Source organism: Pleuronectes platessa, chromosome 17 (genome assembly GCF_947347685.1).
Source record: "Pleuronectes platessa chromosome 17, fPlePla1.1, whole genome shotgun sequence".
Lineage (NCBI taxonomy): Eukaryota > Metazoa > Chordata > Actinopteri > Pleuronectiformes > Pleuronectidae > Pleuronectes > Pleuronectes platessa.
The window spans coordinates 16,164,318-16,189,384 of record NC_070642.1 but is presented as its reverse complement, the minus strand read 5'-3'; the positions used below and the strand labels follow the sequence as shown (position 1 = coordinate 16,189,384).

General features: G+C 44.3%; 1 protein-coding gene across 2 annotated transcripts in view; it reads right to left on the bottom strand.

Moving 5' to 3' along the window:
- akap12b (A kinase (PRKA) anchor protein 12b) overlaps positions 1–25,067 on the bottom strand; it is a 43,093-nt gene that overhangs the window by 9,847 nt on the left and 8,179 nt on the right. The window contains exon 2 of one of the 2 annotated variants that reach the window (XM_053444957.1): positions 14,705–14,780. In XM_053444957.1, coding sequence (XP_053300932.1) covers positions 14,705–14,780 — 76 coding nt within the window. Of the gene's footprint in view, positions 1–2,178; positions 2,534–14,704; positions 14,781–25,067 lie in introns of those variants that run through there. The other variant, XM_053444958.1, reaches the window with a different exon arrangement.

Sequence of the window (25,067 nt, the reverse complement as noted above, 5' to 3'; positions counted from 1 at the left end):
GCGGGAAGATACACAAGCATCGGGTAAACACAAGTCACCAAGCAAACAGTTATCCAATATGAAACCCATGCTTTTAATTGGCCAACCCAAATTCAGTTTAACTATGTATACAATTACACATTTCACCGTAGTTCTGGTGTGCGGAAGAATTTGTGTATAGAGACGTGTGTGTGTGTGTGTGTGTGTGTGTGTGTGGGAGGGGTCAGACTGTTGGTAAACCAGACGAGGCCACGTGTATCTACACGCACAATAAAACAGGAATCATGTGGTTTTAACACACTCCTGGAATCTCTCCCAGTCTTTTTGATCTTTGTTTTCCGGAGTTTTTTTAACACAACTGTTGACATTTGATTTGGGTGGTTGGGAGAGTAAATGTGAGGAGAGCAGGGGGGGGGGGGGGCTGTTTTGAATAACGACTGTACCAGAAAGAATGCGAATGTGAGGGGTGAGGCTGCAGGGGGTGAGCAGGGGACAGTTAAGGAGATGGAGGGATAGGTTGGGGGTTGGGGGTTCTTCCCTGAGGCTGCAGCACTAACTCACTTTAGAGGGTGTTACATATCTGAGACACACACACACACACACACACACACACACACACATTCATAGCTGGGATGCCTCTCTCTGTGGTGAAGACAGGCTTTGTTTACGGGTGTGAAAGGCATTTGGTAAGGTGATGCCCTCTCATTAAATATCATCACCGCAGCCAAAAAAAAACAAAACAATTGTTGTAGATCTACTCCAGTGAGCTCAGATTTCTGATGTGGCTGTGTGTGTGTGGTTGTGTGTGTTGAATGCCGGCCATTCCTCCTGTTGTTTACACACTTTGCCCAAATTAATGCAAATCCCTGTTATGATTATTGTCGTCTGGAGCATCAGCCCTTGAAACAAAAGATGTCGGTCAAAAAAAAAGAGGGCAAGGAGACACAACACCCCCCCCCCCCCAGACCACCTCCCCCTCCCCCAACCGGACCCCTTCCACCACCCCCCTCGCTCTCTCTGCATCAAAGGTGTGGTCGAAGTGTCTCCTTGGCTCCGGCTGGGGGGGGGGGGGGGGGGGGGGGGGAGGTCTCCTCTGCACATCCAACACCCAAATACCTCTGTTATCTGACTCACACCGAGCCAGAGTCTCACCGAAAACCTGTTTTGTTTATGTGTAAACGATAAAGCTTTGGTATTCCACTCATTCACCGATACCAAAACCTGCGGGTTGAGCAAGACGCCCCAAAACCCCTGCTCAATTTCAACCATCACTCCCAGTTATAAGGCCTGAAGGAGAATTGGTCTTGTCTAGTAATTAATTCCATACGCCCCTCTCTCTCTCTCTCCTCCCTTCTCTCTCCCTCTGTGGCCAAACTGAATAAGCCCACTGGGAATTAGGATCCCACTCTAATCTAATGAAATACTTCACATGACGGGACGCATGGGAGCTGGCTCGGACCGACCAGCTAAAAGGAGGGCTTTGAAAAATATTCCTGTGAATTGTTGGCCCATGTATATTTCTATCAGGGCAGCTGTCACCGTGTGAAATTCTTTTCCCACCGAAGGAGGCTTTGTGGGACATAACCCCCCCCCCCCCCCCCCTCCACCCAAGAGTCCACTCTGAAGTTTGTCTAAGGCGGAGACGGCGGTTACGAGACAGGAGAAAGTTTGTGCAGTGGATAAACATTTTTTTCTTTTACTACAGAGCTACTGAAAAATGGGATGATTCAGAGCTCAGGGGAAACCCCTGGTGATGGAGGGAGAATGATGAAATGACCACTTGATGATCGAGGCTCAAAAACTGAATTTAAAATCCAGTTTAAACTTCATGGAATTTAACAAAACTAAACTAAATATACATGAATTCACACATTTTCCCCCACTATGAGTCTCTGTTGGTCAAAGCAAAACCATCTCTCACTGAAATCCCTCTCTCCACAAACCACAATGAGTAACCACACCCTCAGGACAACAATGCCTCCGGCTGCACTCACTCATGTGAGCAGAAAACAGTTGCTTTTGGTTTTCCTACATTTTATATAAAGACAAGATTTAAAAAGCCACAGAAAGGACCAAAAGACAGAGTCTAAATTAAAACTTTAGCACAAGCAGCCACAGAGTTTGCACTCAGGTTGAATCACATCATGTTGGACAGATCACTGCAGGGTTAAAAGTTTGGGATGAGGCCTTGGTGCTTACCTGTAAGTGTAATTGTTCCAAGCATTTGTAAAACGACCAGAGATCCTTCCTCGGAAACAAAAAATTATAAAATAAAAAAAAAGGTAAAAAAATATATAAATCTTTTTTGTTTAAAGTATTGTATTAACTGTCTCTATCGTTTCCCTCCACTCGTCTGCAGGCTCTTTAAAAATGTGAGATCAGCTCGGCTCCGTCTTAGCTCCTGATACTCTGAGGTGCAGAAGCTGTGTGTCTCTCCTTCTCTTCTCCTCTGTGCGTCTCCCTCTCTCTTCCAGCGCTTCTCGGTCAGTATGACCAGAGAGGAGGGCTCCACACACATTTCAACAGACTGACACACATGTCATGTTGGGACCACCCCTGCCTCCCTCATGCCTCCCACCTCCCTCTCCTTTCTTCAGCTGTTCTGAATGAGCAACCCCCCCCCTCCCTCCCTCCTCCCCCTCCCCTGCCTCTTACACACACACACCGAACACACACACACACATACAGACACCCCCTACCCCCTCCATCCTCCTCCTCCTTCCTTATCCACTGGCTCTCCCTCAGACCTCCACCCAGGGATGACTGGAGCTCATCATGGGATCATTCACTGGAGAATTTATCTCCCACTATTGTACAGGTTCAAACCTCATCACACATGTACATTGTGTCTTTTGGGTAGGGGGTCTCTACTGTCTCCCCCTCCCTGGCCTTAATATCCAAATGTGTCCTCTTTTAAAGGCAGCTGGAGACCACTCTTCTATCCACCTTTTCTCTTCCTCGACCATGTTCTCTCCCATATCTCATGTCACTAAGTCATGTGGAAGAATATTGAAACTGGCGAGCAAGAGGGAATTTCACGATTTCATTTGGACACAAAACTCTCGGTTTGCTCTTAATTGGAAATGGGTGCTTTTGTTTTCCTTTAAAGTAAAATTGATAGAGAAGCACCATCCAGAAACCGTTCGAGGAGCGGTTCATACCAAGGACCTCGGAACGGGGGTGCCATCGCGTTGCCGCCTGCCCCCTCTGAATGTTAATGGGGCCCTCTCAATTACTCCAGTGCAGACACATTTAATTCAGCTTTTGTCTCTTGGGGGGTGGAGGGGCCGGGAGGAATGCAGATAAATCCTCAGGTACATACCAGGATAATCAGATCTGTCACACGTTTGCATTGTCCCAGAGGAATGTGTGAGTTCCATGTAGAAGGCTCCCAAATAGGTGATAACAGCAGTAATCAAGTAGCGTCTGAGCGCCCCCCCCCCCCCCCCCCCCCCCACCCACCACTGTGAGTGTTGTTGCACTTTAAAAGTGTTATTCAACAAGTCCAATCGGTAGAAGTGTCAGCGTGTTCCAGCAGCGTTTCAACCTCAAACTCCTCCAAACGTCACAATTACAAATCAAATCAGGGAAAAAAACGAGAAATCACAGAACGAGACAAAAAAAACACATCTGAAAACACATAATCGGATTTTCTCTTTATCCGCCACCACTTCCTGTGAGCCTCTTCAGATCCACTGAATGGAAACGGGCGTGAATACCAAGGTCTTTGGCCATGAATGGAGAGCTTCATGGTGTTTTATCAGAGCTGGCGGAGGAGGAGATGGAGCGGAGGGGCTTCGATGGGACAGAAGATACAGTCGCAGATCTAATGAGACACTTTCAGGAGAAGTTTCCGGAGAAATTAAATCTTGCTTTACTTGTGTTTCGTGGGAATTAGGCATAAATACACGTATGGGAGAATCTTAACTGTAAAAGTAAAATCCCATGGCTGCATCATGAAAGGCTCATTCATGGGATCACACTCATTTACAAAGAATTTCACCCTGACATGCCTCCTCTCTGTTTTTGATGTGACTCATGTCAGGTTCACTACTTCTGCACTGTGCCTGCACAATGAGTACGAGCAGAGCATTGAGCTGAGTGGACAGTGAGTCAGACCGAGGGGAGTTTAAAAGTTGGATGAGAGAATCTCGGCCGGGTCGGCCCCGTGTCTTCCTGTTTCCCGTCCAGCATCCTTCAGATGACTCATGCACATCAATCACATTCCATACATACAGCGGGGTTATAATTCAGGCACACACAAAGCCTCAGGCTACAATGAGTTGTATGGGAACATTTTCAGCAATGAAATTCCCAGTAATTAAAGGACAAGGCTGCTATTCTCATACAATATCATATATAAATCATATATCATAGAAATACATACATCCTGTGTGAAGACCAGGTCTGAATTCATCCGGTGTGTCTAGATGTTACCTTGGACTGATACTGTTTGCCTCAGATCTTCATTATTAACTGTAAAATAATTAAATGTTTCCTCTGGATGATAGATTCATTCATCACCGTGAAACAAACACCAAATAAACAAGTAGAGTTATTCTCTACATCTCTTCATTAATGTGTTTCTTCTCTTTACCTTCTCTTGGTTTCAGTGGTAATTTCATTTACATCTCAAACCCTGAAAATAAAAGGTTGATTAAATTCACAGAACTTTGTCATAAATGAGAAAATATGGTTGAGTATTGAAATGTCTAGTTTTCGAGAATCAGGGACCAAAACCAAATACAAATATTCAGTTTACTATCAAATGTAACAAGGAATATACTGAACGATACAGTTTTAAGAAGATGGCACCACAGACTTTAGGTGATAACTGTAGTTATCATTTGCTTTCCGTCAGTTGATCCATCGATGAACTAATCAGCCACTTGCATGATAATTATGAGTGTCTGATAATTTGATTGAATTTAAGGGTCTCTCCTCAGCAGAAGCTCCAACGAGTACCATCCTATAGTTTTTTTCTTTTATTAGATAAATGGTCGTTTTAATCAAATGAATCTCTGGTCACAACAGTCATTAAACTGTAATGTATTCCATATCTTTAAACTGAGCCTGTTGAGTTGCGTCTACAACCCAGGGCCAAGTCTGTGGGGGTGACGCCCCACATATCTGGATAAATCAGAAAACATGCCTGAGTTCAGGAATGTTTGAGGAGGGGTCTTGAATAGTGAGGCGGGTGGGGGGTTGGGGTGTTTTGCAGGCCGCCTTTTGCTGGCCTGCAAAGAAGCGCATGACATCATCGGACAGCGGAGGAGAAAGCCCCTCCTCCTCCTCTTCCAAGAACTGGATGATGTTGAAATAATTGGAGGAAAGGGAAACGCGGGATGTGAGTGATGTGTGAAAACGCAGGGGATCAGAGAGATGTTTCACCAAGTACTTCTCCTTTCTTGTCCATTTAAAAAAAAATGTTTCTCCTCCTTTCACACCGCCCCCCCCCCCCCCCGAATCCACACTCCAGTCTTCTTTAATCCCTCTTCGGCTCCACCACTTTCTCCCCTCAATCCCCTGTCCTCACGAGCCCCCTTCCCACCCCTCCTCCGGTCTGCGTGTGGGCCGGAGGGATGGCTGAATAAGAATGTCGGACAGGAAACAGGTCTTTTCTTGACATCGTCGTTTCCTCTTCCCTTTGCACGTTTCCTCGAGTTATGCCTCATTCTGTACTCTGCACGGCGTGTCCACAAACCCTTCCGCCTTTTCTTGTCCGGACACACATGACGTGATGCAGCGCGGTGACTGTAGCGGTGGATTCTCACGTTCGAGGATTTCGTGACCATCTTTTGTTTATTATTGCTCCAAAACAATGTCATGTTTACAGCTTTCAGCATGGAGAGAGGAGGTCCATAAAAATCTAAATTGTCTTGCACGCAAACTGGCTACAATGAAATCGGAGATCGAGTGTGTCCGCCTCTATTATTGTTGGTCTTCTAAGCTGTCGAGTTAAAGTCCCACTGCCTAAAGAGGTGTGTCTAAACTGGGGTGAAGAGCAGCGACAATCCCTTCCAGTGTATGTTTATCCAGCCTCGGCCATCTGCTGTGCTTGTCTTCACGTTTTCCCCCGCATTCCTGAAATATTTGCCCCAGCAATTTGGCATTCCAGTTGTTGTTATGCATCATCATGTCTTCTTTTAAAAGACTGGTTTTAAAAAAGGGGAAGGCGAGATCCAGAGAACCCAGATCCCGATGCTTCAAACGGGCCTTGGAAATGGTCGACAAAGGTCTCCTCTGCTAAATAAGCCAGCTGGTTTGGCCAGGGTGTAATGGTTGAAGTGGGTCTATGCTGAAGTCTAGAGAGAGTGTGAGTAAAAAACGCCAAGTTTGAATCTTGCTCAAGTCCGAAAAAAGGGTCCCATGTGGACCGGTGCCAAAACGAGTCGGTTCCCACTCCCCACGCAGCTGTACTTCATGAGAACTCCACTGAATTTTTTTTCCTCACAATAGCTCTTATCCTTCAAGCTCTTCCTGCCTGCTTATCCATCTTCCTTACCTCAGACTGAGCTCTGCTTTACATTACAATCTGGCAGAGCTCCATTAAATCCACACGCAAACAAACGCTCGTCTGAAGAAACCATTAAATCCAGAAAAAACGATTTTTCCCGAATGGAGTCAGATGGTTTTTTGTTTCCAAGACAATTTTGTTTATTTTAATGACTTTTCTAGAAACCAACGGATGTTCATCGTTCATGAATCGTAATCGAGGTAAAAGTTGGAAATAATCGTGATGTGGTATCGCCCAGTTCAAGGTTCTACAGAAGAAGTATGCAGCCCCCTCAGTGGACATTTGAATAATAAAAGTGTCATTTCATTATGAGGGGTAAGTGGGAACTTTCCCCCCCATAAGAATGGAAATGCACCGGTCTGCAGCTTATGAAGTCGACAGTGTGTTACCTGCAGTAAAGTCATAAATCAAACTCCATCCTAAGTTAACCCGGTCATCTCATGTTTACAAACTACCACCACCAACTCACCCCAGGCCCCCCCACTTCAACAGGTGCCTACCGATGACCATCTATACAGCAGGGTATAGGGGGTTTGTTTAAAAACAAATGGCTATAGAATGTACACAAAAGTTATGATGTGACCACAAAAGTGACTTGTTAACAACGTTATCTGTTCCATAACAATCTGTTCACTGGGAACCATTCTCGTGGCCAGTTACACAATATTTTACATGCCTGTTTCCACTGTTATTACACATTTAATGAGACCCATGTGTTTAACATGGTCTACTCAAACACATAAGACAAGACCAAACACATATTATTTAAATGTCTTACCTGATTAAACACATATTAACGCATTTAAATTGAACAAAGACATTGAGTGGTGTTACTGAAGACTGACAGAAGTTTATTTGCATGTTACAACTGTTCGATGGAGATAAAAGCAGCTGTGGACGTATACAAACTGGGTGTGGATCAGTTTTTGGTGGACAACGATCACTTTTAAGCATCCGCACCAGTGCACCCCCACTAATTCCAGATGAATTTTGTGCTGGAGATGAACCCGACACGGCAGATCAGAGAGGTATCAAATATCCAGTATGAAGAATATTACTTTTTAATTCTTCCATCTGACACAAATGAAAAACTTCACCTCACTGACACATTCTTGGCACCTACTGAAAGCAGATTTTATCATTAAATTTCAAGGTAAAAAAAAAAGAAAACTTCTTATAGTTTATGGATACTTGATGCATTGTAAGAGGGGGTCTATTAAAGAAGGAGGAGGAGGGGCCAGTTGCATTCCTGCTCCATTCTCTCAGTCCTCCATGCGCCTGGGGGAGGTACAGGGTTGAGGAGGGGGAGATTAGGTTCCCTGATGCTGGGAAAGATGAGAGAGAGGAGTGCCTGCAGAAACAAGCTGGTCCTGGGGGTCCGAGGGCCCTGGTCGGGTCCAACTCTGAGTTTGAATCTATTACTGTAATTCTTGACCCTGTAGGAGTACTGCTTGAATACTGCTGAGCGGGTCAGTTTCGTTATTACAAACGATCTGGGATGACTGGGATGCATAATTAGACATCGTGAACTCCGCATGTCCAGTGTTCCTGAACTTTTGGTTTCCAGATGAAGACTAAAAAGTTTAGACTACTGAAAAAATAAAACAGCTTGAATAAATCAACTGTGGCTCTGAGACACGATATAAGTATATACATGATATACCTGCATACCGTAAATAAATATAGACAAATCATTTTCTGCAAAAACACATCTTAGAAAAGTCAAAAATGTCTTGTTTTTCATCTATCTATGAGAAATATGTGCAAATCAATACATTTTTTAAATAAGAACAATAGTAAATTTGTTGCTGGTAGTATTAAAGTCACAAAACCACAATAAATAATTAGCAAGCACACAGTTGATCATTTAGCTGATAAAGAGCCGGATATTTTTCCATCAGGAGTTAGATCGGTGTATTTGTATCGCACATATCCAGTCGCATTCACCCATTTACACACACATTCATACAGCGCTACAATCACACACTATTGGCCCAGCGATCAGGTGCATTATGGAGTTCAGTATCTTGCCCGACAAAACCTCAGAGTGCTACACAAGGAGCCGGGAATCGAACAACGACTCTACTGATCCACAGCCGCCCTTTAGTTCCCTTCACCAGAGGGCCAGAAACATGGGAGTGCTCTCTTTGATTAATATCAGCTACAATGTGCGATACTAGGTTTTGGCAAGAAAATCAAGGATCACACTTCAGTCAACTTCTCTTGACTTCTGATCTCATCAATTAGAATGAATTGAACTAACTTCCACATTTCCTTTTTTTTTAAACGCACAGGGCTCTAGATGGGATGCTGCTGTGTTTGGGATGAGTCAAAGCTCCAGGAGCACGACTGTATGATGTCAGTGTTTTAATAGAGCATCTGATTCCACTTGTCTGCGTCCTTGCATTCGGTTACCGCACTCTGTATTTTAGCAGAAGAAAAATAACGTCTGATCCGTTTACAGGCTGAGGCAACTGTTGACAAATGGCGGCTCACTAATAGAGCTCACTTATCCTGCTCTGTATCCTTGAAGCACCCACTACATAACAAGGGACTACATCAAATATGCAGCGCAGATGAACCTAATTGAGCGAGCGACCGGACAGTGATGGATCTGGAAGGCAGCGAGGGGCTTTCAAGCACTCACATCCACAGCTCTGCCCGCCCTCACACGCTCCTCCGGGATCAGCCTCCTCTCTCCGGGCGGGGAGACATGCCCCCCCGGTGTCTCACAGCTGCTTGATGGATCAGCGTCTGCACACACCTACGGCACGGCTTCGAGGAACGGTGGAACAGCTTATTAGGAACTGTCGGCCATAATGTGCATTGTCAGTTGGAATGTACGAGGACTCGGGCCAAGAGGAACAATCTGGCAGCTGGATTGTGTTACGATGACCGTACAGTGTGAGTCCACTCTGGTGCAGATCAGACAGAGTTGAAGTGAGGGGCGGGGTCCCTTCCTCTGGCGTGATGAACATTTTGGCAGCGGGACTTTGTGCGTCCCCCGAGACGAGCCTGAGTGAGTCCATCCCGCAATGAAATCACGGCCACGTGCAGAAACACACACCCACACACACACCCAGACACACTACCAGTACACACAGAGAGCTATAAATCCACCTTGTAAAAGATTACACCTGCGACCAAAAATAAAAATGCAGCACTCAGGGACTCCAGGCGATCATTTCTGACAATTCATGACACACACAGGGCCGACATACGTCTGCTTCACAATGCACAGTGGTGTCATCATTGGTTAGTACTTCATCTTCTTTAACTAATCCACGGTTAGATCGTGGTGACATGAGGCTCAGCAGGGTGTTCCAGATGTGTCCCCTGGAGGATTCTGGGGCTATCCCAGGTCCCATGCCCAGGAAACCTCCAATAGCAGAGGCCCAGGGAGGAGGCATCCTAACAAGACGCCCGAACCTCCTCAACTGCCCCGTTTCGACTCGAAGGAGAAGCGTCTCTCCGAGCTCCCTCCAGATGTTGGAACTCATCAGCCTATTGTTAAGACTACATCTAAACTATGACGTTTTAATTTGAAAAACACCGACCGTGTCCAAACTGCTCCAGGAGGTTTAGAGCTGCTTAAAACGGAGAAGTTTGAAAAGGACGCAAATGTATCCGGGGTGATCACTTACCACCCGTCACTTCTAATCTGTGTGTGTGTCTGTGTGTGTGTGTGTTTGTGGGGGGGAGTAAGACATTTTCTTTCCTGTAAAATGTCAAAAATAACAACAGCTGTACTTCGCCAGTTGCCACAGCCCCCGAGGCATTTTTCCAACAGCTCGTTTTCCTGTTAGAGATTTGGTTTGTAAAGAAATGCACAAGAGGAAAGCTGCGACAACAGGAGAGCGAATTACTTTAAAACAAGATAAGACGATTGAAGTTTCAGATTTTCTATTGATCAAATGTCAAGATTTCAGCACAACTACGATACACTGAGATTTCTTTTATTGGACAATGCTCCTGGATCATATGTGACACTGATTTGCACACATACTTTAATGAATGAGGTAAATGAACAGTTTCAATGTGGTGAACCGCACCCATAAGGTCCCTTGAGCAAACAGACGTGCAGCCTGAGAGCTGCGACTGATGCCACACACACACACACACACACACACACACACACACACACACACATACACGTACACACACACACACACACACACACACACACGCTCACACAGTCAGCATTTATCTGCCTCTCAAACCTTCCAGCAAACTTCATCTCTCCTCTCTCGCGGCCGTCGGGGAGGGACCGCCAACTCTCCGGCCAGTGAATGACATCAGCTATGATGTCATCCACTGGGCTGCCACTGCACCCCCCCCCCCCCCCCCCCTTCGCCCACGCCCCAGATACGAGCAGCTCAAGGACACATGCAAACATTCAGCTTGGAGTGCACGACTACACAGAATACACAGCACTTACCGGATCTTACTTTCAATAGTGACGGTAACCTGACAAAGACCTGATTGAACAAAACACTAATTTACTGCTGTAGAGAACAGAAGAGCCATCGTTTGTAGGGATTATGCACTTTAGTCGGACACAATCCGTGGCTCCATCACTCACAGCTGACTGTGTGTTTATGTCTTGAGCTGCTTTCAGACAGGGACTGATGTCCAGACATTTTCCTGAAGTGTTCCGCAGGGGGAGAATGCAAACATCCGAGTCAGTTTCTTCGGAGGTTTTCTCGAACTTTCTCTTCTAACACACGAGTAGAAGGTCTGGAAAACGTCAGAGTGAGCCCACGTGACGATACAGCGGGAGAATGTCTGTGATCGAGTGCAAAAGAGAAGAATACGAATATAAAAAGAGCCGTCAAACACGTAGAAGACGCAGAAGAAGATGAACGAGATTCGAGAGCTTGTGGTGATAAGGGCCGATGCCTGTGTCAATGTGATGTAAACACAAACACAGGATTTCTTCAGAGAAGTCCATGCATGGTGTCCAGCCTCCTGCTCGTGTGCGTCTCACTCGGACAATCTCCTGCTGCATTCCTCACATGTGAAAGTCCAACTCCAGAAAAACACAAATTGTATTTTTCCCTCTTTGTCTATTTTTACTCCTTGCTGCTCCTTCCTCTTCCCTTCAGAAGAAGAAACTTCTCTAAGTGGTTGATTCAAAACTCTATGTAATATTTATTCAGTTCCTTTCTGAGGAGTAGCCTGGAGTAAACTCTTCATACCTCAGCCCCAGGCCTCCTCCCTGGGCTCTTCCCCGGCCAAGCCAGCACCCACAGAAGGTTAAATCAGGATTTAAGAAGGATTTTCAAACTGCGTTTCAGCCAATTTGTTATCTACGTTTAATATAAAACTCGAGGGGCCTCCCGAGAAGAAGTCCCAAAGAAGCAACGACCGCACATTTCCTCTTTCACCGTACCGAGTAACAACAAAAACAAGCAACTCCGGACTTGGATTCAGCCTTTTGACAAAATTATTTTCTCTTATTTAAATTCTTTTTTTTTCCGCCCTGCATTTACAAAACACGAGAGTTTCCACTTCCCGTTTGTCCAGGGCGCAGTCACCTCGTGTGAACCGGCAGCTCCGGTGTTTGTGTTCTCAAAGCAGTCGAGTACTGACGGACACGCAGGAAAAACGTAACTCCACACCATCCGCATTCTTTGATGCCACTTTAAACAAATAACTCCCAGTAACTAAATCAAACAGACCAGGAGAGATGATAGAGGTTGAATATTTGTACTGGGACGCATTCACACAGTCGAACTCCGCTTCAGACTAATTGATGCTCCCACTGATAAGGACCATAAGAGCAGTCGAGTCCAATGTTATTTCCATTATTCCTTCTGGTCAGTTAAAAAATGGGAACAACCTACAAATTAAGTATTTTTAAGAAAGTTGTTTAAGTGTAAAATGATCTGTTCTGTTTTCAGACATCTGGAAAACTGGGCCGTATATTTTCTGGAGCTTTTCTTTCACGAATGAAGAACAGATCTCGTTGTCTTAACATCTTCATTGACGTCTTCTGTGCGTGGTGTATGCCTCCTCTTCTCAACCCTGAGTTCTCCTGCTGCACTTTCACTTGGAAGTTTTCCGGATGTCTGACTCGGGGGGCGCAAGAGGAAGAATTCCAGAAAATGTCTGGAGCAGCTGACAGTGACAAACAGGCCCTCCAGAGAGTTTCAGGAAAGTGTCTGGACTCCGATCTACGTCTGGAAACAGCTCCAGGCCGCACATGTTTGGATGTTCCTCCACAGGGTTGGAGGTCGAGCTGTAAACACTCTGGCCTACCTGATATCGAGGGACGATGATTGTGTGCATGAACGTGTGTTTGTGTGTGTGTGTGTGTGTGTGTGTGTGCACGCTCATGTGTCAGTCTTTTGATCTGCGGCTCGTCTTTTGTTGTTTTTTAGGGGCTGTTATCAGAGGGATTCTTTTTTCTCTTCCTGTCTCCCACAATGCTTCACCAGCGTTATCAGGCCATGGTGCTGGGATGTGAAACTCCTCCACGTCTTTCACTCCTCTATCATCTCTCTCTCTGTCCATAGTGTATCTCCCTTCCCTTCACTCCCCTGCATGCGCTCCTTTAGCTCTGATACCTTGAAGCTCTCTCAGGGCTCCAGCTGCTCTCTGTTGTTTGTCTCCTGGTTTCATTCTCACTCGTGAGACGATGTGACACAAACATATCAAAGTACGTCGTAAAATTGATTTGTTGGTAAGTTCAAGTTTCTTAGTTTGAGTCTATTTTCCATTCAACCTGGGCCGAGCTGGTTCTCTTAGCTGTAACGGGCCTATTTGTGAATACGCCTGGATGAAGATCTAGAAGAGAGGGGCTGCTGCATATTCATTTTGTACGATCAAATCTCTTGGGCAGAAATCCAAGATGGTTTTCAGCAATTTCTTTTATACAAGCCGGGGCACAAGGGATACCGCAACTTATATTTGCTAAAAAAAACAGAACACAGCCCATCTGTGTTAGATGATGAAATACAAGTTGTGTACTTGAAAGCTACTGTTAATGAACAAGATCTAATCGTTCCTGTAGAACACATCTTTCTACGTTGATAACCTTAGAGTACACGTACAGTCCACCTCTAGTCCACATGCCACACTGAAGAAGGTATAGAGTTTCTGTGTAAACACACAGAGTCGCTTCATTAAATAGCTTATTAAATAGGGTTATTTGACAGAGCGCTATGTGACATATTTCTGTGTTTTAAGTAGTATAGGGTTACTCCTTCCTCTGGGCTATAACATATTATGATGGGCACAGGTTGCTTTGAGCGGGGCATGGGTCACGGCCTACCAAATATTTGGGGAGGGCACGCACGCCCCCGCGGCCCGCCCAGATCGAGAGACACGACAGACACGGCAGAGAAAATAAACAAACGCGGCTTCGGAGTGGGGGGGGGGGGCAGAGATGAAGAGAGCAGGTTGGTGCACGTGTTCAGTTCAGGGGAATTAATTAGACTGGTTAATGATTATCAAAGATTACTTTTTTTTATTATATTCACAAGATGAAAATCCTATATAGGTAATTCCACTTGGAATAGTCCATTGAAGAAAAAGAGGGGTACAGAAACAAGAAAGTGCAAGAAAGTGAAAACATATCCATGCATCGTCCTGTTTATCCAGATCCACTGCAAAATGTAATGGGTTCCCCCCCCCCCCACAAAACCTTCTTTATGATGCTCAGAGAAAAACCTTTTTATTTATTGCAAAAAACTGGTAGGTCAATCATTTCCCTTATAGATTCAGAGTGAGGTTTAAAATCTTCTCCTTGCATAAATTGTCAAAATTAAGTTTGAATTAAATATAGATAATACATGTACTCTATATGTGTAAAGGTATAATGAGGGAGAGTAACAAGAAGAGTGTGTTCGGTGTGTGTGTGTCTCCAATGTGAAAAGCCCATGTAGGTGTCCCGTGTGTGTTGACATAGGAATTGGTTTAGGATCAAGAAGATTTTGCAGATCCATGAAGACATGTGGAGACACACACAGACACACACACACACACACCACACACACACACACACACACACACACTGAAAACCGACCCCACACAAACAAGCTTACCTTCTGCCACTGCTGAAGAAACAGTAGAAAATCCCAGACACAAACACACACAAACATTACTTTGTGCATGACTTACCCCACAGAGCTAAGTCACACTCTGTAAATAAACAACAGGTTATAGACAGAACACACACACACACACACACACACACAAACACACCTTCTGCCAGGGTGTTGTCCTCCGAGTGTCCGTTCAGGCTGCTCATGCTGGAGATCTGCCCATTTTTCTGCAAAGGCTGGAAAAGAGACAGAAGAGAAGACTCAGTCAAGAGGTTTTTTTCATTAACACACACTGAGACACAAGCTTTTTCCTTTGTATGAATATCTCCACATTTTCACTTTCTTTATGAGAGTAAGACGAGAGGATCGATGCCACTCCCCTTGTGTGTAACCACAGTTTGTCACCGCTCACCGTCATACGCTCGATAATGGTTTTAAAATGATGCAAACCAGCAAATAAATGTCTCCATCTCAGATACCCATGATGCTTTATGTTCGGGGAATCAGCCCACGGGATGCTGTTAGATCCTTAAATGGTTTGTGTGCAGCCGCCGTGTTACAAAGTCATAAAGAGTTTTATTATCAGGCGGAGCAATTTATTGGTGAAAGACGAAAACACCAAAACAAGAACCAAAGATGGGTGAAGAGACCTCAGGTCACGTTCACTACACCTCATTAAAAATGAGTTTTATGTTGGTTCCTGGCAAGTAAGAAGTCAAGACTGAAAAAGAGCTGCAGAAATTTAAAGCTCAACATTTAACAAACTCTTCCACTGCAAAACAATAATATTATAACTGAGGATATAATAGGAAAAGGAAAAAGTACATTTTACAGTCATTTTCCGTTATGGACAAACTCCAACCGTGTTAACAAGCTAAAAAGACAACCTGGCTCACAGCACCTTATCACTGGATCAGAGCTTTTCTGTTTTCTGGCAGCGGCCAGCTCCGACTGACAGCCGGACAATAGCAGGCAGGTCGGAGCTTTTGTGTGTCCAGGCCGGGGGAGAGGGAACCAGAGCCTCCCCACAGAGCCGCTAATCTAACTAATGGACAACTCAGGCTCGGTTCCCAGCAGGACCAAGGTGCTTCAGGAGACACGTGAAAAACGAGACCACAGAGAAGGCACTCTGCTCGGGACAGACGGGGGGGACGCACGCAAAAGACGAGGAGAAAGAGTGGAGGGAGGAGCTGGTGTACACAGAGTCGTATCCGTTTGGGAGGAATGAAAGAAAGGCTTCCACAGAGAGGAGTGTGTAAAAGAGTTGATCAATTGTTTAGTCTGTAAAACATAAAAAAAACATCATTCAAAATGACCAGAATGTTTGTTTTGTTTTGAACCAAGAGTCAAAAGGAAAATAACACAGAGCAGAGAGGAGAAAAATATTGAATATTCATTTGTCAACTGACATTTGACTTATTGATTTGTTCAGCAGTTTGTGGGAGGCCACAAATCCAGAAAACACATGATTCTGTACATCGGGGAAACCTCAATGTAAACCCCCCCCCCCCCCCCCCCCACACACACACACACACACACACAGGCAGCCACATTTCAGGACAATGAACTTGACTCGTTCATTTGTTGGAGGCAGAAAACCCCTTGATTTTGTTTTCACTGGCTGTGGTTGGTTGGAGATGTAATCAGACATGTCAGAAAACATATAACGGCCTAAACACAGTACAACACAACCATGCGTTTCAATTCCTGGCCCCTGCGGCCAAGTGCTCCCACCCAGCAAAAATGGAGAACCTGCAGAGTGAGGTCATGTACAACATGGGTCCTTAAGTGCTCGTGGTGCCCCTCTGTCTAAAAGGGCCGACCCACCCAGGAACACAATAAAAGAGTCACATCAGTCCACAGGCTGTAGAGCTGCTCTACAGAAAAGGAGACAAGCTGCTGGACGACCAATGGGATCTTTTAGCTAACGTTTATAAATGCACGATGTATACATTTCTGCCACCAGGGGTTTTGTTTGGTGACGTTGTGACATAACGTGAGATCTTGTCTCTTCTCCAAAACAAACGCACCACGTTGAAAATTAGTTTCTCTGTTCTGTGGACAAAGGACTGATTGAAATTGCGAATTTGTCTTGGTTTGAAAATAATTGGAAAACATTTGGGATGATGTAACGATGCAACTCAACAAAATACATAACAGAGGTCTCATTGTTTTAGATATTTTAATGCGGAAAATTCAATATTAGACCCTCGAATATTCAGCTAACTACGATCGGATCTCCAGAATGCACTGAAAACCAGTCTGATGTGACTGGTTGTTTAAATTGAACTTTGACAACCAATCAAAACAAAACATAGCGGCAAATGTTGACAGCTGCCTCGATTTAACGCCACCCGAGACAGATGTGATTGGTTTAAGTTAATACAAACAAACGTTTTGATTGATAATTCAATCCTCCAGTGCTGACTCAGCGCCGTGGAGATCTGGACACGTGAGATTATTTGTGTCCATTTATAGCAAACATGACCTCCGAGCCCCCCCGCTGACCTCCAGACCTGCAGCGACCCCCCCTCCCCTGCTCCGCCTCATTACTGGCATTCCCAGCATTCATTGCCTTCTTCCCCCAAATTCCAGAGACCCCCCCCCCCCCCCCCCTCCAACACCTGACTCTGCCCTTTGACACCACCTCCCCCCCAAATATAAACTCTCCTGCCACCTCAAAAAGCTCCAGAACTGATGGCCATAAAAATGTCACTCACTGAAATGGGTGACAAAAAAGTTCCTGCTGCATTCCAGAGTTTGAGGCGTGGTAGGAATATTTGGCCTGACTGGGAGTACTGCTCTTGGGACTGGGATATATTAAGCAGTTGGGCCATTTTCAGATCCAATGCAGGAAAGGAAGTTCTTCATATGGAGGTGCAAAGAAAGGCAGCGGCTGTCAGGGGCTGAAGGAGTGGAGCATGCTGGGAGTTTGTTTGCAGTTTAAAAAGCCGCAATGAACCGAAACACAATGTTTTGGTTTATTTAACTGTTACCGTATTATAACCGCATTTTTATTTGCTGTAACATCAACATTTGTTTTGTGTTAACTGCGTCACAGCTTCCACGCTTCTACAGTTATTGTAGAGAGGAAGAATCTTTAAATGTCACCATGTGTGCATGCACGTGTATGTTAAATGTCATATCACTCTTTTGCAAATTAAGGCTGAATGACCTTTTTAAATGTGTGCATCGGATATTTTCGTGGTTGAGTCTTAAAAGGCGTAAATCAACATTTATATTTGGAGAAAATTCAGCGAAATCTTCAGGGTTGATGTTATATACAACAATCTGTGAATTTTTTACAACTGGGACAGTTTTTGCAAGTTTAAAACTTGTCAACCTTCTTTAATAAACCTTAAGGGAGTCATCAATATTTGTGTTGAGCAGCTCTGCAGGAATCAGGATTTTCTTTTTCTCTGTAAAAGGATTTCAGATCCCACCCTTATAGAAAACCTGAGCAGGAATTGTAGGAATCCAACATCTTTTCTCTCCAGATCCTTTTATTTGGCTTCAGTTCAGTTTCAGTTCATTGAGACGTTAAACTGAAACTGAACTGAACCCCCAAAAAAATGATCCGGACAGAAAATGTGTCGGTTCAACAGGCAGATTTTCACAGATTCACGTCAACAAGATCTGCACAAAGGAGCTGTGTTCGTCTCCAGCGTAATCTCATCAGATTTAATTGAGCTAATTGGAAAATATTTGAGCAGCCACGTTTTATAAATAGATGTTCCCTTCTGGTCCGGTACTTGTTGTTTCTGTATGTGTTTACTCTGAGCTCATCAGTAAACTCTTCAGAACTCTCACGTCCTCTTTTCATTTGTTCTTGTTCTCATCTTCATCAATCACAAGAAGCTAAAGACTCACTAAGAACAAGTTTATCTCCCTCCGACTGTTCACACATCCATTACATGCACTGGGTTTCTGTACCTGTCCATGCTGAATCATCACTAAAGGACACATGTAGTGATATTGTATAATCCTGCAAATACAAAAATCATATTTACTATATTTCAACCATTTTTCGTTTTACTGCTTTCCTACTTTGTTTTTGTTGTTATTGTCTTTTCCACTATTTCTTCTACTCAGTATGTTTGATAGGCACCAAACACCAAAGCTAATTCTGTTAATGTTGAAAACCTACAATGAATAAACATGCATCAATCCTATCATATAACTCCTTTATCCTTTTCTCCTCGATGCATAAGCTGATGATTGTCCTCTTCAGAATCTGTGAGTTTAAGGCTGTGGGATATACTCAGTGAAAAAGTAAAGCAAGACCCACGACTGCACTACACTGTTAAGATCTGTTCATGGAATATGTTGAGAGAAGGACAAGTACAGGCAAAAAGGGCGTGTGGCCTCACCGTCCCATGTGATTAGTGTCACCCTGTCGACCTCTCTGACACTTCATTCCACTGACTTCACTTATTTGTTGCTGGGACAGAAGAGTTGATGACTGATCTCATGTCAGTTTTATTCCTATCTCAACAGATTGACCCTCCACCGAGCAGAAGCCGTTGTGGGACAAAAAGAACTTCAATAACAAATTCCGTTGGTCCACAAAGACGTCAAGATAATAAACCCAAAACTCTCAAGGACTTTTCTCTCACTTTCGCTTTTACCCTCCCCAGTTATCTCTGATTCCTCATCCTCTTATCTGCCTCCCTCATTTACGTCCCGGCCGCCCCCTCCACAGCCAGTGGCACCAGGACAGAGACGAGCCGCCGTCTCCTAAATCACCCCTCAAAGGAGATTTATGCCCCTTAAACCAAACAGAATGCAGCAGGGGGGGGGGGGGGGGGGGGCTAATGGAATAGGAGAGCATGACACAGCTGGCCGGCTACACGTCACAGACACATCTCTGGTCTGAGAGAGGCGGAGCTGCGACCTTTATTCAAGTCAGGCCCACTGGAATAAAAGCGAAGAGGCATGACTTTATAATGGCATCAAACGGGCCGCAGGGAGAGTTCGCAGGACCCTGAAATTAAGGGTGAAATGGATTTAGGAGCTCACGTGTTGCAAAAGGTCTCCATTCCGATTGGTTTCCTCAAAAGCGTCTTTTGTTTTGTTTTAGTGAAAAGTGATTTTCAGACATTTTCCTGAGAAACGTCAATTTCTGGAGAGTTTCCTGCCAGACCCAAAGTAAAAACTCCAGAGAAAATTAAAACGAGTCCATGTGAGAATACAGCAGGATTATGAGAAGGCACGTTGATGACGTTTCTAACACGAAACAGGAAGAATACAATTATTTCAGGACGATAAAGAGGAGCTATACACGCAGGAGATGCCTGAAACTTGGAAAGAGAACTAGACTCCAAACCCTTTGGTTGAAAAGAAGCAACGCCGGATGTCCTGTCAAAAGCACAGGATTTCCACAGCGATATTTATACAGCATGTCCTGCCTCCTATGTGTTCTACCCGGGGCCCTTGAATGTAAAGAGGTGAAGAGGAAGATTGAGCTGTGGATGTGGAACCAGGAGCTGTCAGGTCCGTCTCGGCCCCACGTGAACATCGTCCACACAAGCAGACTCGCAGTAGGAGCTAACCGGCTTAAAGACTCTCTGTGGGGTCGCGGTTTGTCCGGGACAGTTAACCCGGCCACCTCTGACCCCTGAGGTGTGGGCAGTCTCAGAGAAGACAAAAGGAGGGGCTGGGGTAGGCTGGGGTGGGGGTGGGGGGGGAGCCGAGAGATACAAATCAGGGGAGAGGAGAAGTAAGAGGAGGTGAAACGCAGACAGAGAGAGGCAGAATGATGAGGTCGAAGATGAGGGAGGATGTGCTCAGAGCGGTGGGGGAGTGAACTCCTTCTTCCTAATGGCTCCAACTTCGGTGAGTGAGGTTCATTTTAGGAGGAGAAGCAGATGTAGAACTTTGTTTCAGCTCATTCTTCTTCTGCTGTAAGAAGATAAAGCTTCTCCTTTCAATTCACTGTAAAACAACGAGGATAGAAGCAACAGATTAGGAACGAGAGTCTTTATAAGATCCTAAAGGAATAATTCTGGAAGATTGATTGACTCCACTCTCTGGTCTGTATGATAAATATGAATCTGACTTATAGGATCCTTCAAAAACCAAAGTTGGTCCTTTTCTCACTTCGGTTGTTGCTCAAACTAAACGAAGACGATATAAATAAAGGTTGATGTATTTGTTCAAATTCAAGTTCATATTTATATATTTTTTAATAAGGCATTAACTACTGAGTTTTGGTATTGGTGGATTAATCAATTAAAAAAATGTATCAAACGCCGAAAAGCTTAGAACTAGTTTAAGTGAAATTTCCATCTACTCTCATCCACCACTGTATGTTTTTTGACTTGTTAAGCTTACAGGGACTTTAACCAACATAATATGGTAAAAGATTTATGTGCGTACATTGATTTGTCATGAATCATTAAACCTGTGAATCTGCCGCTGCAGGCTGGGACAGAAGCCCCCCCCCCCCCTGTCTGCAGGCGTCAGCAGCAGCAGAGAGAGGAGGATGGAGAAGATGATGGACGGGTCTCTGTGTTCTCCTTCGGCCTCCCTCAGTGTACGTTAAGTGTTTAGAAATCAGTTCCTTATAAATATATAGTCCGCCCCGTGATCCACAGCTAAATCCATCCCTGACCCAAACTGGATCCTTCCACCAACTTTCATGATAATCTCTCTTCTGTCGCTTACAAACCAACAAACCGACAGACAGTTGGTGGTGAAAACAAAACCCCTTGGCCCGAGGTATCAATGGTGTCTCACAACCTGTAGTATCTCCACCACAAGGCACTTTAAACATTTCAGAACAGGCCTGATGGGAGCTTTCAGGGGCCTGGAGTTTCGAGCATCACATCTCTCTGTCTCTCTTCATGTCTCTTCACCCCTGCCAGTCCTCAGTCTATTATCCCTAACCCCAACATTCACTACATACCACAGATCAAAGCTCGACAAGACCCCCGGAGAACACTCTCACTAGTTTCCACAAGCCATTATCTCTGCTCAGGAGCTCGGGCCGAGGCTACCTGGGCTTCTGTGCACACGTAACAGGCATGTGTGTGTGTGTGTGTGTGTGTATGTATGTGTGTGTGTGTGTGTGTGTGTGTGTGTGGATAGATGAACGCCGAGCACGTCAAACAAAAGTACGATGTCATACGCAGATGTTCTACAGATTTACAAGATATGGGAAGGAAGTATGTACTCGTTCTTTATTCCTCCTCCAGTGTTCCCTCCATCTCTCCAGCTGCCTCGCCCACTTCTCCTCCACAGAGCAGGACTGCATGGGATTTTATTTATGACGGCTTTCAGGAGGAGAGGCAGGTTACGATAAATCTGTGGCCTCGTCACCGGCACACACACACACACACACACACACACAAACACACACTCTGAAAAAACACCCTTTGTGTCTGTGTGTGTCTGAAGGTGTGGCTGCCAGGTTTTCAATTCGTTTAAACGGATGAAGGTCACATTCACTCTGTCTGAAAGTTAAATAAAACAACAAAACACAATTCAGTTTCTCATTATTGGACAATTCAGACTCAGACTAATAGAAAGGTTTCATTGGTCCAGCTCAAACATGTCCTCATCACGTTAGCATCAGTTTGAAGCTTTTCATTTCACGGTGGTGAGTTTTGAAACTCGAGACTTGGACTCGAGGTGATTCTACACATCGTGGTTCTGTGACTCATCATCATGAGGAGGATTATTGTGAAAGAGTTGTGCAGAGTCTCTTTGGCTCCGGAGGAGATGAACAGGGAGTGAGGAACACAATTATGTGTTCCTGCTACATCAGGTACATCAAATTGGTCATGACCAACTCTGATTTGTGTTATCGTACAAAAAGGATCCTGAGATGGTGTTTCACTTCAACACCTGAAAGAAACACTGCACAATTTTCAATTTTAACCTCAAATCCAAGAATAAACTAGGATGACACAGCATACACCCAACAGTCCCATTGGAAAACAACATACCACACCAAATTGCACACAATCATACATATCCTTCCCTTAAATATGCCAGATTATTTCATTAAAATGCTTAATCTCTGATGAATTGGGGAAAATGCCAAAGAAACACTCCCGTAATGTTAAAGAAGTTCTAGGGACATCCTAGATCCACACTCTTTGTCGTGTCAACATTTAATTTGTTCTTCCACCAAAGTTTTATGGAAATCTGCTTTGAGGTTTTTGTGTAAAACAAACCAAACAACCAACAGAAGGCCGACAGTCAGGGGTGAAAACATAACCTCCCTGAAAGTGGCAGATACTTTTTACTCTTTTGTAGATTTAAAAAAATTGAATCTAGGAGGAATTATACTGTATGTAATTGACTTTTTAAAATGAGTTGCATATATATATATATATTTATATGAATTCTTAGTAAAAGGTTTCCCATCATCTGCAGCCTTTAACCTCTCGGCACAGGAAACCAAGTCAGTTACCTTGTGTGCCCGTCGGCTGTATTCGATTTCAGCCTGGTTCACACACACAGCGTGAGAAGAGAACCTGAGGGACATGGAATTAGATCAACAAAACAGCAGGAGGAGAGAAAAGAGCCAACTCGGCCAGTCTGACCCGAGTGTCTTTGTGTTTGTGTGAGAGAAGAAGGGATGAAAGAAAGACAGGAAGGCTGAGGGGAAACCGGGGCGTCCACCTGTCGGCTGCCGTCCCGGGTCGACGGATGAAACCAGGTTGTCGTCCTCCACCTACACCAGAGCATCACTGACCCTTTTAACCCCCGGTCTCTATACCTCCCACAATTTGTCTGTTTTTCATCACCCCCCCCACCCCGCTCATCCCTTCATCTGTGCGTCTGCGACACTTTGAACAGCAAACAGAGCCAAACAACAACAGCTGCCCCCGTCGCAGGAAGAGACCCCACAGGACACGATCATAATCAGGCCGCACACACTGGCCAGCGCTTGACCCCGGAGGCCTGCCTCTCTAACTGGGTTGAAATAACAAATCAACCCCCCCACCCCCACCCCCGCCCTGACCCTCCTGTCATGAATCTCTAAATATCCCGATAAGCATCAGAGCTCTCGGGCCATATGTGAGAAAAGAAGATGACTGGTGGGTGGGTTTGTGTGTGTGTGTGGGGGGGGAGCTGGAGCACATTCAGACGCCATAAACATGGTTTTAATTAGGGAGACGCTTGAACCAGACTTTGTTTTTATGGCTTCAGGCCTCAAATTACTTATAGATTATTGCTCTACCAGTAGATGTTTGATCTCCGTTTTGTCACAGAAACAACACTGAGGGTTCAGGACGTCACTTCAACTCCAAACTATCCAAATATTCAAAGAGCAATTTGCCAGATTCGCATCGTTTGAGGCAGCTTTTAAGCTCCGGCAGCATTAAATAAATTAAAGGATTTTCAAATGACAAAGAAGGGGAGTGGGGAGTGGAACGCTCATATGATCCTAATTTTTTTGGGTGTTGGTTATGTGGCAGGGGGTTTAGAGGGTCCTAGGGGGTCTAGAGGATCCTATCTAAGACAAAAAGTTTTTTCAAAGCATTTTTACACAAACTAACGGAACTAAGTTGGACACTAAAAACCAAGGATGCATAAACAACACTATATAACAGGGCGGATCAGGACGGGGAATAATTACCAGAACAATGACTATTTCATATTTGAAATGAGATTATAAAAACATTATATTTAGGGCAGCCGACTGCAGGTTACTGGGTCACAGTCGATGTCAAACAAGGACAAACAATAAATGTCAGTGAGAGATGCTCACAGCACATCACAATAGGATTTAAATAATTAACGCTGGAATCTTTTAAATTCTAATAACTGCAACAAACAACGTGGATGAATTAAATGGCTTCACAGCAACTTTCTGATTCCTGTTTATGTTAGTGGTACAGATATTATTCTGTTTTTTGTAAATAATTCAATCGCAGACTGAAACTGAAACAAAAACAGAAGTTTAAAAGCTAATCTGTAAATAAGTCACTTTCACTGAGTGAATATTTGAACGTTCAAAGACTTTAACATAAAGATAAAGATAAAGATAAAGTAGCTTTATTTTCAATTTCTTAACATGTTCAAAACATACAAGGAATCGATACAACGTTTCCCACTCTCCCACAGTGAAACATATAGAGGGCACAGGCACAACAGATAACACAAGACATTTCCTAATACTAAGTAAACATACCGCATAAGGTTCTCTAAAGTGTAAACGTAGTGATTAAGTGATAAAAGTGCAAAAAGTTCAAAAAGTACAAAAAGTACAACAGACAGTTTGTTGAAGAGTCCTGAGTTTTTTTTTGGGGGGGGGGAGAGAGAATTTAGCTTCCTGACAGCTTGGTGTATGAGCTAGGATGAGAATCTCCTAAAGAAAATGTTTAACCTGGAAAGTCTCAAAGACCTTTTTTCCAGAGGTACCTCTTCATCCCATTTGTCTAGAAACACTTTCATCCATCAAAAAATAATTAACGATCATATGGTAGCAATGACATCATCATAGCATCACTATGAGATCAGAAAATGACATCATACTGTGTAGTAAGGCATTCAATTTAGCAATCAAT